The following is a 15,017-nucleotide window of genomic DNA, read 5'->3' on the forward strand; positions in this document are numbered from 1 at the left end:
GGTGTTTCTTTCCTACTACATTCAATCGGCACCTTTTTTATGCCTCTTTTTACTTTTCATCGTTGGCTCGGGTATGCCTAACAGCTCTCTGGCCACCACCTTCACCCACATACCCCCTTTCTGTCTATAGATAAAAGAACGCCCTTCGGCGGAAGCGTATATACGGTTTAATCGTCACGGCGGATAGATTATGAGTTTCGTTATTTATTTCTGATGATATCAATTTGTGCAATATGAGTGATGCATGGTTCGGACCTCTCTTGTTTGCTGTTACCACGTTCATAGTCCAACCATTGCCGGAGTATATATCGGAAATGCGAGGATCTAGATTTTGGAACCAATCCTTCGGTTTACTATCTAGAATGAAGACCAGTTTTCTATTGTCATATCGGGGTGCCAAGCATATCTTTCTTTAAGGTATGTACAATAATGATCATTAACTGATTCTATATAATCTCATACTCAGAATAACCCGAGAACCGACACCCTGTGCTCCGAGTCCTAAGAAGTGATTGATCCCCACACCATTGCACCGTCTCCAGCGGACTATATACAAAACAATCCATATTATATACCAGTAGGAACCCCAATCCCAATGCACATCGTCAAACGTATATACACCCCCGCCCCCCAGAACCACCCAACACAAGACACCACAAAGGAAAAAGAAAAGAGCCCCCTCAAAACGAAATCTCCTCCCCAGCCACCACAATCCCCTCCCCACCCTCATTCTCCCTCTCTTGCAAATCATCCGCGATCCCCAATAAATCAAACCCAGATTCACCCGTCCGCCACATAATAGCCGGCGGCCCACCAAACGAAGGCAGAAAGTCACTGATGGAAAGCGAACAGTCGAAACTGATGATGCCTCGACTTTGCTCGACGAGCGCTGGGAAGAGGTATGATTGGGAACCGCGGATTCGGGATAGGGTTGTGAGAATGCCCCAGAGGAGTTCTCGGGGGTCGATGGTCGATTCGGCGAGGTGGTGGGCGGCTTTTGTGCTTAGGGAGCGGGAGACGTCGGCTACGGAGGTGCCGAGGTCGTAGAGTTTTTGTTCCTGCGGTTTTTGTTAGATTGCGGGTATAGATGATGGGGAGTGACTGATGAGGGAGGGTGTGATGAGGTAAGGTCGCTTTCTTACCATTCCGATACCATGAGCGTCAACAGCACCTTGGGATGCCGCGGCGATGACGCCCATGACGGCCTTGCCGACTAGCACGGGCAGGTGGAAGGGGAGAACGGCGTCATCGCGAGAGCCGGGCTGTGTGACGTGGGTCATGGAGAGTTTCCACATCATGGTTTGTAGCCATTGCTGGGTGATGAGGATGTCTACTTTCTGGATCTCGGAGACGCCCTCGAGGGAGATTTGCTTGGCGAGACTGGATTGGATAGAAGAAGTAGGCGGGGGGTCGCCGTCTGCGCTGCTGCCGCTGCTGCCGCCGGCGGAGACCCAGTCGTAGAGATTTGGGCTGAGCTTTTCGAAGACGTTGATGAGGTTGATGAAGCCGTAGGCTAGGATTGGGTCGTCTGAGCACAGGACCTGTGGTTTGTGGATGGAGTTGCGGAGCATGACTGGTTTTGCTTGTTGTAATGCGTAGCCTCTGGTTTTTCGTGTTATTTTTGGTACGTGGTGGTGATTGGGAAAGTAGAGTTTTTTCTTTTCTTACCTTTCTGTGACGAATAAGAGCCAGAATACTCTCCTTTTCTCTTCTGCTTCCTCGACGCTTAGTTTCGAGTATGTGGATTCCCGTTGTAGGCCTAGTGTGAACACCATGGACGTGGTCTGACATAGGTAGAACCAGGCCTGATCCTGCCTGTCTAGGTTTCCGTAGGCGGCGAAGAGAAAGAAGGAGGTTAGGAGGTTTTCCATGTTAATTTCGTCGACCACGTTGTATTCCTTTCTTGCGCGCACGGCTTCAGCCAGGAGTTCTTCTCCCGACAACATAGGATGTCCGTCGAGGCTGGCTCGCGCGGAAGCCGCCTCGGGACCCGGTGCTGCACCGTCCAGCTTCAGTTGGATGTGCGTGGCCGCGCATAGAGCGGCAATGAAAGCGTAGCGTTGGGGAGACAAGCGCTCCGGCTGGTGGCAGTCCTGCTGCAGCTGGTCCTGTCTCACGACGGGCATGATCGGGAACAGGTACTTGAGGAAGACATTGACATGGGCTAGAAGGTTTGGCGTCGACAGACGGCGTGGCGCGGGGAGTGCGCCGATAGTGGACGAGTCGAATAGCGAGTTTGTCGAGTCGGGAGAGGAGACGAGATCTGGGGGTGGTAGTCGAGTGAACGACTCCGAGAAGTCTGGATGTAGATACTGGGCGTCCGCTACGGTGGACGGCGGAGACGTCGGGGACGCCAAATGGCAAGCCCCTGGGTTTGGGGGCAGCCATTCCTTGGTGAGAGGACGTGGTCGTGAGGCGAGTGGATGGATGGGAGCGAGAGGGTAGAGCGTGCGGAACTTGGGGCCCTTGCGACGGAGCACGTCGCTGTAGGAACAGGAGAGAAGAAGACGCTGGCACTTGTCGCATGGAAGCTCTCTAGAACACTTGATTTTGCGTCGACGGCAATTGTCGCAGGCCTGTTTAGGCGGCTTTTCTGGGGTTGACTCCATTTCCTTTTCGGATGTTGAGGGAATGTCGGTTGGAGAATGAGATATGCTCGGATAGGATACTATCTCGCCGATGTGGAGCCTTTAGAAATCATGGCATCCCGCGAGAGCAACTAGAAGAATGGCCGACGTAAAAGCGAGGGATAGCGAAGCGGGCTGTGTCGCCATCACGGTTGAGAACGTCAGGATTGAAGAAAAAGAAAAGAAATCTGGGGAACAATAAAAAAAGAAAAAAAAAGAAAAAAAGAAAAAAAAAGAGGCTGCAGGTGCAAAAAACCCCGCGTTACTTTGGCAAGAAGATTGGAATTAATCTACCTGGAGTCTACTCCATCTTTGTCTTGGTTTAGTCTGTGCCCTAAAGGTCCCCTAGCGTCACTCCTAACAAATGGGAGGACCCATCGGTAACAACTCGTTCCAAACTCACATCGGGATTCGTTGTAGAGTCGTGTTTATAGTTAACTCCATTATACCCCATCGAGGCTAACGGCCGCTTAAGAATGGTGGAATCAGGTTGTGAGGGAGCGTGGAAGATGCAGGGAATCTATAGCCACCCTGGGTTATACTGTGCGGAGTGCATAAATCAGCCTTAGCAACCCCGAGGGGACCGGCCGTGCCACACAGCATATTAGAGCAGACTCTAGTCAGGGATCAATTCAAGAAGTAGAACAGTCTCACGTAATGGTTATTCCAGGTTTGAAAGGCAGCTCATCGTGAACCTAGCCTGCTACTTCTGAAAGAAACAGCGTACCACAGGCTTGCATCCAGCATGTGGGGATGTAAGGGAGGCACCACTCTCGGGAAGCCGAGGTCAAAACAGAGAATGAATGGCATTGAAGAGGATCGTAACACCTCCGAACCTCCCATGAGCCGAAGGTCTATGACGATATTCCACTCTTAGCCTGGGCTGAGCCGCTGGTCCCCACGGGGACTTCATTCCTGGACCAAAGGCAAATTCCCCGTATTTGGAGCTTGTTGCCCATCCCAATCACCCAATACTGGAAGCCATCGGATGCTCCCGTCATGGCACCACTAGAGATGGCGTGGAAAACCCTCACCGGCACACCGGAGGGGTTTAGGCACCTTGGAATATGAGGTGGGGAACGATGTATTTGCCAGTATTGACTCTGGTGAATGGATCTCTCGAGAAATACTACCTTTTCAGGGCTCAAGCGTCGTGTCGGGCATTTATCGGGGGATGGACCAATCAGCGTAGGGATATCAGATGATCGCCAGCATTGGTCAGGAACGTTTCCAATTTCCGGACACGGAAGTACTGTAACTGCTCCCAAGAATCAACACACTCTTTTCCGGTCTCGTCCTTTGCTCGGCAGAGATTCATCTCCCATCGTCGGCTTAACCGGTACTCTTTCGTCACGTTCCAAAAGGCTTGATCATGCTGTCCCCACTCCGTGCGGGTGAAGCCACCTCATTGCTGCGTAGGACCTATACCCTTCAACTAGCGTGACTTCTTCCCCTCTCATGGTCGAGAGATTGCAGGCAATGCCCCTCGGACGTTTGACGGGGAATGTTTTGCCTTCACGGCAGGTAGCACAAATCGATGGGAACGGGACGGGCCATCAATTGTGAGGGATTTCCCGTGGACACCTGGTTCGTCAAGACATATATATCTAGCTACAATTCCGGTTCGGAGACGGCAGAGGGGTCCGTTTCTTAAAAGAACAACTACAACACGGTCCGGAATCAACTTGGCGGACCACGCCATGGCCGGTCTAAAAAGCTTCCTTGCCAGTTCTTGGCTGCTACCAGTGGCTTACGGGGCGAGTCAATCTATCGTTCCTAGCACTTCGGCAACAGCGGCATACTCGCAGTTCACCATTCCGGCCTCTGCCGATGTGGGCGCGAATTTGATCGCCAACATTGATGACCCCCAAGCGGTCAACGCGCAATCTGTCTGTCCGGGCTACAAGGCCTCCGATGTGAAACATTCCTCCCAGGGTTTCACTGCTAGCCTGGAGTTGGCTGGAGACCCTTGTAATGTTTACGGAACGGACGTCGATTCGTTGACCCTGACCGTGGAATACCAGGCAAAGGATCGCTTGAACATCCAGATTGTTCCGACGTATTTTGACGCCTCCAATGCATCTTGGTACATTCTTTCGGAAGAGCTAGTGCCCAGACCAAAGGCTTCCCAAAATGCATCGGTTCCTCAGAGTGATTTTGTTGTCTCTTGGTCCAACGAACCTTCTTTCAACTTTAAGGTGATCCGAAAAGCTACTGGTGACGTGCTATTCAACACAAAGGGCTCTACCTTAGTCTACGAGAATCAGTTCATAGAATTTGTCACGTTGTTGCCTGAAGAATATAACCTATATGGCTTGGGAGAGCGGATGAACCAGCTGCGGCTACTGGAGAACGCTAATTTGACGCTATATGCCGCAGATATCGCAGATCCCATTGACGAGTACGTATCTGGCATTTGGTGCGGCCCATTAGGTTTTAGGCTAATCCATGGACCTCTAGTAACATCTATGGACATCATGCATTTTACTTGGATACAAGGTACTACAAGGTGGGTGGTCAGAATAAGAGCCATACTATAGTCAAGAGCAGCGAAGCGGAACCATCTCAAGAATACGTCTCATATTCTCACGGAGTGTTCCTCAGAAATGCCCATGGACAGGAGATCCTCCTGCGGGATCAAAAGTTGATCTGGCGCACTCTGGGAGGAAGCGTTGATCTGACATTCTACTCTGGCCCAACGCAAGCCGAGGTCACCAAGCAATATCAGCTCAGCACCGTGGGACTGCCTGCCATGCAGCAATATAACACGCTCGGATTTCACCAGTGCCGCTGGGGCTATAACAACTGGTCCGAATTTGAAGACGTACTTGCCAATTTCGAGAGATTCGAGATTCCTTTGGAGTACCTCTGGTAAGAAACATGTTCGTCGCTCATTCGGCTTCCTTCTAACGCCTATATGCAGGGCCGATATCGATTACATGCATGGATATCGCAATTTTGACAATGACCAACATCGCTTTTCGTATGAAGAAGGTGAAAAGTTCCTCAACAAGCTTCACGCCGGTGGACGTCGCTGGGTCCCAATCGTTGACGGAGCTCTTTATATTCCCAATCCGGAGAACGCTTCTGATGCGTAAGTGGCCGTCTTCCACATACTCTTGCCCGTGAACGAAGACTCACCGTGATTATAGTTACGAAACTTATGACAGAGGCGCCAAGGACGATGTTTTCATCAAGAATCCCGACGGCAGTCTATACATTGGCGCTGTCTGGCCTGGCTATACTGTCTACCCCGACTGGCATCATCCTAAGGCCTCCGATTTCTGGGCTAATGAGCTGGTCACCTGGTGGAACAAGCTGCATTATGATGGGGTCTGGTACGACATGGCTGAAGTTTCTTCCTTCTGCGTAGGGAGCTGCGGAACTGGCAATCTGTCAATGAACCCGGCTCATCCACCGTTCGCTCTCCCCGGCGAACCAGGGAACGTCGTCTATGATTACCCAGAGGGCTTTAACATCACCAATGCTACGGAAGCAGCCTCAGCATCCGCTGGGGCGGCAAGCCAATCCGCAGCGGCATCATCCACAACTACATCAGCCCCCTACCTGCGTACAACACCTACCCCCGGAGTTCGTAATGTTGACCACCCTCCTTATGTTATCAACCATGTCCAACCTGGCCACGACCTGAGCGTTCACGCCATCTCACCAAATTCAACTCACTCGGATGGGGTCCAGGAGTATGATGTACACAGTCTTTACGGCCACCAAGGCATAAATGCAACCTATCACGGATTGCTCAAGGTGTGGGAGAACAAACGCCCCTTTATCATCGCACGCTCTACATTTTCCGGCTCTGGGAAATGGGCCGGCCACTGGGGTGGTGATAACTTCTCCAAATGGGGATCGATGTTCTTTTCGATCTCGCAGGCCCTCCAGTTCTCGCTCTTTGGCATCCCTATGTTTGGTGTTGACACCTGTGGTTTCAATGGAAACACGGATGAGGAGCTATGCAACCGATGGATGCAGCTCTCGGCCTTTTTCCCTTTCTACCGCAACCATAATGTTCTCTCTGCAATCCCACAAGAGCCCTATCGGTGGGCGTCCGTGATCGATGCCACGAAGGCGGCAATGAACATTCGATACGCTATTTTGCCGTACTTTTACACCCTGTTCCATTTGGCCCACACCACTGGATCTACGGTCATGCGCGCACTTGCGTGGGAGTTCCCGAATGACCCCTCCCTAGCTGCTGTCGGCACCCAATTTCTTGTCGGTCCCTCGGTCATGGTGATTCCTGTTCTTGAGCCACAGGTAGATACTGTCCAGGGTGTCTTCCCAGGTGTTGGACATGGGGAAGTCTGGTACGACTGGTACTCTCAAACAGCTGTTGATGCAAAGCCCGGTGTCAACACAACAATCTCAGCGCCACTGGGCCACATTCCGGTTTTCGTTCGTGGTGGTAGCATTCTGCCCATGCAGGAGGTTGCGCTGACCACTCGCGACGCTCGCAAGACCCCCTGGTCTTTGCTCGCGTCGCTGAGCAGTAATGGAACTGCCTCTGGCCAGCTCTACCTCGATGATGGAGAAAGTGTCTACCCCGAGGATACGCTTTCTGTGGACTTCCTGGCGTCTCGCTCCACTCTCCGAGCCTCTGCGCGGGGTACTTGGAAGGAGGCGAATCCACTAGCGAATGTGTCGGTACTTGGTGTGACTGAGAAGCCATCCTCAGTGACACTCAATGGCGAGACGCTCTCCTCCGACTCTGTGAAGTATAACGCCACCTCACACGTTCTCCACGTTGGTGGCTTGCAGAAGCACACAGCGGATGGAGCATGGGCGAAGGACTGGGTACTGAAATGGTGAAGGAAGCGTAACAGGATAGCCTAGACCCACATACTATCTGTATACAACTCCGCAATATGAAGTGATGAATGCAAACTAGCAGCGAATCGGATATCAGTAGCATAGGGCTGATATTTACGTAAAAATCGTCAAGGGATGCAAGACCAAAGTAGTAAAACCCCGGAGTCAACAGCATCCAAGCCCAAGTCCTTCACGGAGAAACCCCAGCGTCCACATCACGAGCGAAGGACCACCTCTAGGCATCGGACGCACCATCCAAATAGAAGCAGCAAAGCGAAACAGCCCAAGAAAAAGGTCGGGCCGTCGGCCTTTTCTGCAACGCTGATCACCGGCAGCGATCCAACCAACACCCTCCAGAGTGACTAGGGGCGGAAATTTAAAGGGATTAATTTCCACTCAACCACAAATCACAGTCGTCCCCGGTATTGTCCTGCAGAATGCAATTTAAACTCTTCTGCGAATCGCTTGGATTCCCCGCCCCTGGCCGTAGAGCTTAAAGTATGTCCCTTGTCGATGCGATGTATCACAACATATAAATACTAGCAAGGGATGCCATGCTTGGAGGATAGCAACCGACAACATCACATCAAGCTCTCCCTTCTCTGAACAATAAACCCCACAGAAGGCATTTATGATGGTCGCGTGGTGGTCTCTATTTCTGTACGGCCTTCAGGTCGCGGCACCTGCTTTGGCTGCAACGCCTGCGGACTGGCGATCGCAATCCATTTATTTCCTTCTCACGGATCGATTTGCAAGGACGGATGGGTCGACGACTGCGACTTGTAATACTGCGGATCGGGTGTGTTGTTGCCTACTAGCTTTCAGAAAGAGGAATGTAAACTGACTTGATATAGAAATACTGTGGTGGAACATGGCAGGGCATCATCGACAAGGTAAATTGCCCCTTTATCAAAAAAAAAAAAAAGAAGGAAAAGCAGAAGAAAAATAAAATAAAAAGAACTCTAGTCCTAACCATCACATAGTTGGACTATATCCAGGGAATGGGCTTCACAGCCATCTGGATCACCCCCGTTACAGCCCAGCTGCCCCAGACCACCGCATATGGAGATGCCTACCATGGCTACTGGCAGCAGGATATGTAAGTCGATTTCTTTAAATATCTACCTGTCATCTTTTACATCAATATGAACTAACTTGATGGTTTTAGATACTCTCTGAACGAAAACTACGGCACTGCAGATGACTTGAAGGCGCTCTCTTCGGCCCTTCATGAGAGGGGGATGTATCTTATGGTCGATGTGGTTGCTAACCATATGGTTCGTGGTCCTTTGCAACTGACTTCGCGGATATGGTTCATTTCAGTACTGACAATGAGTAATATCAGGGCTATGATGGAGCGGGTAGCTCAGTCGATTACAGTGTGTTTAAACCGTTCAGTTCCCAAGACTACTTCCACCCGTTCTGTCTCATTCAAAACTATGAAGATCAGACTCAGGTTGAGGATTGCTGGCTAGGAGATAACACTGTCTCCTTGCCTGATCTCGATACCACCAAGGATGTGGTCAAGAATGAATGGTACGACTGGGTGGGATCATTGGTATCGAACTACTCCAGTAAGATATTTCCCCCTCATTCTACAACTTGGCTGATCGATGATACTTACGAAATCAGTTGACGGCCTCCGTATCGACACAGTAAAACACGTCCAGAAGGACTTCTGGCCCGGGTACAACAAAGCCGCAGGCGTGTACTGTATCGGCGAGGTGCTCGACGGTGATCCGGCCTACACTTGTCCCTACCAGAACGTCATGGACGGCGTACTGAACTATCCCATGTATGGTTCCTCCAACCATGAGCCTTCTTGCAAGTCTCATCTCCTAACGAAACGGCTAAAACCAGTTACTATCCACTCCTCAACGCCTTCAAGTCAACCTCCGGCAGCATGAACGACCTCTACAACATGATCAACACCGTCAAATCCGACTGTCCAGACTCAACACTCCTGGGCACATTCGTCGAGAACCACGACAACCCACGGTTCGCTTCGTAAGTCTTCCCTTTTATTTTCCGTTCCCAATTTCCACACAGAACCCCATCTAACAAGAGCAAAGTTACACCAACGACATAGCCCTCGCCAAGAACGTCGCAGCATTCATCATCCTCAACGACGGAATCCCCATCATCTACGCCGGCCAAGAACAGCACTACGCCGGCGGAAACGACCCCGCGAACCGCGAAGCAACCTGGCTCTCGGGCTACCCGACCGACAGCGAGCTGTACAAGTTAATTGCCTCCGCGAACGCAATCCGGAACTATGCCATTAGCAAAGATACAGGATTCGTGACCTACAAGGTAAGCACAACCTCTAAGCATACCCTAATGGCCTATCTTCAGAGTATCTGACACAAGAGACTAATCACTGGCAATACAGAACTGGCCCATCTACAAAGACGACACAACGATCGCCATGCGCAAGGGCACAGATGGGTCGCAGATCGTGACTATCTTGTCCAACAAGGGTGCTTCGGGTGATTCGTATACCCTCTCCTTGAGTGGTGCGGGTTACACAGCCGGCCAGCAATTAACGGAGGTCATTGGCTGCACGACCGTGACGGTTGGTTCGGATGGAAATGTGCCTGTTCCTATGGCAGGTGGGCTACCTAGGGTATTGTATCCGACTGAGAAGTTGGCAGGTAGCAAGATCTGTAGTAGCTCGTGAAGGGTGGAGAGTATATGATGGTACTGCTATTCAATCTGGCATTGGACAGTGAGTTTGAGTTTGATGTAACTTGTCTATTCTATGATGTATGGTCTTTTTGTTCTATAGTTGGAAATCGGAATGATCTCAAATCTTGAATAAATATAAAAAGGATAATACTCACATCCACCACAACCTTACAAGGTTAATTCCGAGCTATATTCCACCGACACAAATAAGCAGTATCTTCTCTCGCCAGAGAATCACGATATTATTGGCATGCAAATAACGATAACTGTCTCCAGAAGGTAAATATATGCAGTCTTGAAACCTAAACAAGGCTTCTCAATCCATTGATTCTCAGTGATATCCTCTTACGAGAATAGGGAAGGTATATACCGTTGCTGGGGTTGCGTTTAGGCTAAATTCGTATGATAGTTGAATCTGTTTGGATGGGTATGCTGTGGTTTTATTTGGCATATCATTAGGGTTTGACCTGGTGGTTGCTCGCGACTATAGAATGAAGTGGAATGGGGGAAAGAAAGCAGGAAAAACAGCTTGGAGAGGAGCTATATCATAAAATATTATACGATTGTGGGCATAATGTCAAATGTATTAGGTCTAGGTTTAAGTTTATGTTAGTATATCATGGAGATATAGTAAAAGGGAACTCTTTCCACTGATGTATGTTCTCTTCTCACAAAGCCAGAAGGGTATAGTGATATCCCGAGCCTGATAGCGTATTAGGATTCAGTTTTGGTGAGATACCATAAGTTTTTCATACACAAACCGATGTCTAGAGAGAGGGGAAGAGGGGTAGGAGGGGAAGGGCGAGTGTTGCCGCCTTGCCTAACATAAGACAGGTATACGTACTACTGACCAGCTACATGTATCAATACAGTAATGGTCCTCAAAAATTGAAGAAAAGGGGGTAATTTGAATTAATGTACGGGGAGACATATCGTATATCCTATATTTAATCACGCGCCAGACCATGTAAACCCACCCGGCCCAAACCGTCCTCAACACCATTTTCGTTATAACATTATTACGGTATCGAAAGGTTGCTAGTATGGCGCCGATCCCACAGGGATGGCTTCAGTCACAGCCATGCCACTTATGACACTTTCCGGAAATGAGTGTGGCATGACCTCAGGGATCAGCTGTTCCAGAGCGCCATATCCCTCAATCATGCTATCTACTAGTGGTGGCACGAATTGTACCTGTTCCATGCTCATCTTCCGGGCATCTCCGAACGAGCATTGAGAACCGTCGACTGCGCTGCAAGGGTCGTTGCATTCGGCACAGCGACGCTTGAACTCGGCTATCATGCACGAAAACCGGTATGCGATGTGGTCTTCGTTTGGCGACAGATGCAGCAGAAACATCTGGATCTGGTCAATGAGGGGGTCGAGGAAGTTGAAGTCGCAAAGATTTAGAGCGGCATAACCGACGATGAAGTACGCCTGATCGACCACTCTTAGAGCGGTGACAAATCGGAGTTGCAGGAATTTCGAGATGATCAAGCGCGATCCTTGGAGAATTTCCGACGTGAGTCTCTCAGACTCCGCTTGGAACCTCATTGCTGTCCGATGCAGGAGGATTTGACAGAACCAGAGACTAAGCTCAAATGTTGAATTTTCATCACCAGCTGTTGAATAGTTAGCATTTATACGAGATGGTCCTCGTTGCTTAGCCTTACCAAGAAGATGGGCCCATTCAACTTTCCATCGTTCAATCTCTTCGTATTCAACCTCCGCGAATCGCATACGTTGCTCGTTGGCTTGGAGTCGCAATGTGATCAAGTACAACTGGATCTCTGCTACGACCTTGCCATCCTCAACTGTTGCAGCGGGGTGCTCAAGAAGTCGTGGGCAATAATCGAGATATCTCTGTGGTAAATGGAATGGACGTGCGTTGCCAACAGCGAAACTATTTCTGCATTAGCAAGTTGGAGTTAAGCCGGAAATGTTGTACCTACTGTAACTGTGTTAAACAGAAAGCGTTCCAGAGCCGCAATTGAGCGGCGATATCGTTATCAATGAGAAGCTCTGAAGGCACATGATTGAGGAAGTCAAAGGAGACGAGGGCATGATTGATTGCAGTCCCGCTCAGTAACCAGCCATCTATGGGGAACTCCTTCTGACCCGCCGCTGGCCATAAACAAAGAAGGGCGAGTGCCTGGAGCGATTCGTATTTCAAAGGCGGTTTCTCCCACAGCAGATTGACTGCCTTATGTCGAACTTGGAGGTTCATGGTATGGACAATCGGTGGTGGTATGCCTGGCACATATCGGGAGGCCAGAAGACAGGCAGTACTATATAACAACGAATCGGTGTTCCTCATCTCGTTGTGGAAGTCCGACTGATTATTTATGGACACTAAAGGGCCGAAATTATCCACAAATCTAGCTCAAGCATTAGCGGCTATAGAGGCAGATGGACATGACGAGTGACCATACAGCTGTACCAACTTGAGAGACAACTTAGAATCTAAGATACCCTTCTCAAAACTGTTACCCAAGAAAGGAGATTCAACAGGGATGCGGTTTGTCTCCCCAAAAAACTCAGATTGGAGGTCCTGAATTAGCCGAACGGGTTTAGGTAGGAAAGGACCGAATGAGTTTCCTTCAATGGAGGCCGTTTCTTCCGTATGAACACTCCGAGCTAGCGGAGGGACGGAGATATTAGAGACGCTTGGTGATTGATTCAAGATCTGCCGAAGCATGCCGGTCATCTCTCTCATACTCCTCTCTAGGGAAGTGAGACGCTCCTCGATGGAGGGGATAGCTGTCGTTGCGTCTGACCACATTGGAGTACTGTCCTGAAAGCGCTCACTCGTCTCGGGGAGCTGACAGTCGATCCTATAGAAACATTAGTACTCAAGAAAGGCTTATTTGGTCTTGGCAGGACATGGGATCCCCCATTTTGACGTAAGAGATTTGACAAAGTGGATAACGGTGGCACCCGACCTTAAAGATAGACACCGCCGGCATGCATGCCCTCGTGGATCAAGATCGCACCGAGTTTTAAGCTTGCGGCAGGTATTACAAGCGGTCATTGAACGTCTAATGCGGCCCTTTGGGCGCGTCGCGTCGTCGCCGACATTGGGGATGATTCTCCTGTGGTCGTCGGACACATGCACGCTCTTATGCTCCCACGAAGGGGCCTCATATTTGATAGGTTCAACAGTAGTTCTAGTCATGACATCAGACAACGGGGGTAGTGTGCCGCGTTGATGAAAAGAATAATCGGCGAGTAGAACAAGCTGAGAGCAAGAAGAATTGTGGAAACCAAGTCAGATCCCGTGCAAATCATAGAGAATCCACACAGGTGGGGAGGGAATTGACCCTTTTAACAGCCCACGGCCGGGCGTGAAGAGGAGATTGTGCTAGCTGGCAGGCAGTTGACGAAATAGACTCCGTTAGATTGATTATCCATTTTGACCTGGGGTAAATGCGAACTAATCGGAGCATTCCAACCAATCCGTGTAGATCCGAGTCTCTAGGGTGTGGTTTCTAGAAGAATAGAAAGGGTGGTTTGGCATACTAGGCACTGCAACAAGAGAGGGGTTGATTGACGTGCGCCATTGCAGTGCGCCCGATGTAAGCCGGCTCCATAGGGAGTCCCGCTTCCATGAGGGGGTTGGGTTGGGTTGGCTAAGGTTGACGCCGACCTGAAATTAGCTAAGGACTGCCACTAATCTTGACCTCCGGTGATTTGTCGATAGCGTGTGTCTCTTATCATGGCGGGTTGAAGATTGTGATCGGGCATACCCCCCAAAAGCAGAAGGTGTGTTTGACTTTTGCTCATTCGTCATGACTCAGGAACAACGGATTTTTTTCTCTTTTTCGCTCATCCTTAATTTGCGTTTCCGCGTTCTCTCGTGTATGATTTGGATCACCTCTCAGGGGACATGTCTGAGCGTTGTTGCTGATTTGAAGAAGCCCGGGTGATCTAAGATAGGAGGCAAGCCGATCACGCAGATCATGAGATATCAGATCCTTTGAAGTATACTCCGTAGGCAATAGGATACGCGCGATTGCCTTATAAACCCGTATAGACTGGCTTTTGCTTGAAGATTTTTTTCCTTTACTTCAAACAGCGAATCCTGCAATGCAACCTTGATCCCCTGGCTCAACGGTTACCCACGGGCTTGTTCCTGGTTAATGCATAGTGGCATGATAGCGTTCTGCCACCCGCACTTTAGCTTCTTTAGCCAACAAAATCAGGGCATTGCTGCAGTTCTGTTCGCAATACCCTTGACCGCTGGTCTGATGCTCATCAGGCACGGCCGTTGAGGAGGGGCCTCTCTACAATTCATCCCGAGTCATCTGCTTCTTGTTAGGGATTTGCATCCCTGCACGAAAGCGGAACCACTGTATTAATTAATAACTGATGTGCTATTAAGGCCCTGGGATTCTCGGATATTCCAACCGTAGGATAGAAGTGGCCACCCGCCCGTAGTTGTGGAGCTTGGCTTCGGGTATGCCTCAGCCATGCTCACCTCCGCCCATCTAGAATTCGGAACGTAGAATCAGACTTTGAGCTAACACTGATTGACTGTATTGATTAGCGGAGTTGATGCAACCTTTTGAAGCCCTTCAATTTCCGGCAACATTCGGTGATCTGACCGTCGCTGACCAACTTGGCCCTTTCTCCCCCCTTAACCAATCGACGTTCAAGACGATTAGTTTGTTAAGCAATTTTTAGTGGCACGCCGAAGCTCAATTTTTCCGGCATTAGACCCTTTAAGGAACAAGGCGCATTCGTACCAGCCATAGGCCTGTAGGCCGGACGGGGGGGAAGGAAAAAAAAGACGCAAATTCATTTATCTTGCCCCAGTTTCTTCACATGCTTCCGAAGTTTCGCCAACCACATCAAGTTTAAGGCCCTTGAGGATAG

At 49.9% G+C, this 15,017-nt stretch overlaps 4 protein-coding genes across 4 annotated transcripts; 2 read left to right on the forward strand and 2 right to left on the reverse strand.

Annotated features, from left to right (window-relative positions):
• Window positions 1-100: 100 nt before the first annotated feature.
• F9C07_2253245 (fungal-specific transcription factor domain-containing protein) lies at window positions 101-3,603 on the reverse strand. Its single transcript, XM_041284990.2, has 4 exons — window positions 3,031-3,603; window positions 1,669-2,655; window positions 1,143-1,602; window positions 101-1,058 (listed from the first exon to the last, which is right to left on the reverse strand). The coding sequence occupies exons 1-4, from the start codon at window positions 3,069-3,071 to the stop codon at window positions 681-683; spliced, it is 1,866 nt and encodes a 621-aa protein (XP_041143566.2). The 5' UTR covers window positions 3,072-3,603; the 3' UTR covers window positions 101-680.
• Window positions 3,604-4,327: 724 nt separating this feature from the next.
• Window positions 4,328-7,454, forward strand: F9C07_1990 (putative alpha-glucosidase AgdA; the record flags this gene model as incomplete). The annotated part of the gene is made up of 4 exons (XM_041284988.1): window positions 4,328-5,028; window positions 5,088-5,498; window positions 5,551-5,721; window positions 5,780-7,454. 4 exons carry the CDS (start codon window positions 4,328-4,330, stop codon window positions 7,452-7,454), a joined length of 2,958 nt encoding a protein of 985 aa, XP_041143567.1.
• Window positions 7,455-8,085: 631 nt separating this feature from the next.
• Window positions 8,086-10,134, forward strand: F9C07_1989 (putative alpha-amylase; the record flags this gene model as incomplete). Its single annotated transcript, XM_041290293.1, has 9 exons — window positions 8,086-8,253; window positions 8,309-8,347; window positions 8,438-8,553; window positions 8,623-8,731; window positions 8,800-9,028; window positions 9,087-9,249; window positions 9,315-9,461; window positions 9,527-9,767; window positions 9,847-10,134. The coding sequence occupies 9 exons, from the start codon at window positions 8,086-8,088 to the stop codon at window positions 10,132-10,134; spliced, it is 1,500 nt and encodes a 499-aa protein (XP_041143568.1).
• Window positions 10,135-10,831: 697 nt separating this feature from the next.
• F9C07_1340421 (C6 zinc finger domain protein) lies at window positions 10,832-14,802 on the reverse strand. Its single transcript, XM_071507995.1, has 5 exons — window positions 13,085-14,802; window positions 12,575-12,976; window positions 12,095-12,520; window positions 11,816-12,045; window positions 10,832-11,764 (listed from the first exon to the last, which is right to left on the reverse strand). Exons 1-5 carry the CDS (start codon window positions 13,315-13,317, stop codon window positions 11,181-11,183), a joined length of 1,875 nt encoding a protein of 624 aa, XP_071364041.1. The 5' UTR covers window positions 13,318-14,802; the 3' UTR covers window positions 10,832-11,180.
• Window positions 14,803-15,017: the final 215 nt, after the last annotated feature.

The sequence above is a fragment of the Aspergillus flavus genome, chromosome 2, assembly GCF_009017415.1.
Source record: "Aspergillus flavus chromosome 2, complete sequence".
Taxonomy (NCBI): Eukaryota; Fungi; Ascomycota; class Eurotiomycetes; order Eurotiales; family Aspergillaceae; genus Aspergillus; species Aspergillus flavus.

Coding starts and splice junctions, on each gene's coding strand:
- F9C07_2253245 (XM_041284990.2), bottom strand. CDS start 3,071: ATGGAGTTAACTATAAACACGACTCTACAACGAATCCCGAT. Junction 1,603..1,668: donor CTCTTATTCGTCACAGAAAG/GTAAGAAAAGAA, acceptor ACGAAAAACCAG/AGGCTACGCATTACAACAAG. Junction 1,059..1,142: donor ACGCTCATGGTATCGGAATG/GTAAGAAAGCGA, acceptor CAAAAACCGCAG/GAACAAAAACTCTACGACCT.
- F9C07_1340421 (XM_071507995.1), bottom strand. CDS start 13,317: ATGACTAGAACTACTGTTGAACCTATCAAATATGAGGCCCCTTCGTGG. Junction 12,977..13,084: donor CGGCGGTGTCTATCTTTAAG/GTCGGGTGCCAC, acceptor ATGTTTCTATAG/GATCGACTGTCAGCTCCCCG. Junction 12,046..12,094: donor TTCTGTTTAACACAGTTACA/GTAGGTACAACA, acceptor ATGCAGAAATAG/TTTCGCTGTTGGCAACGCAC.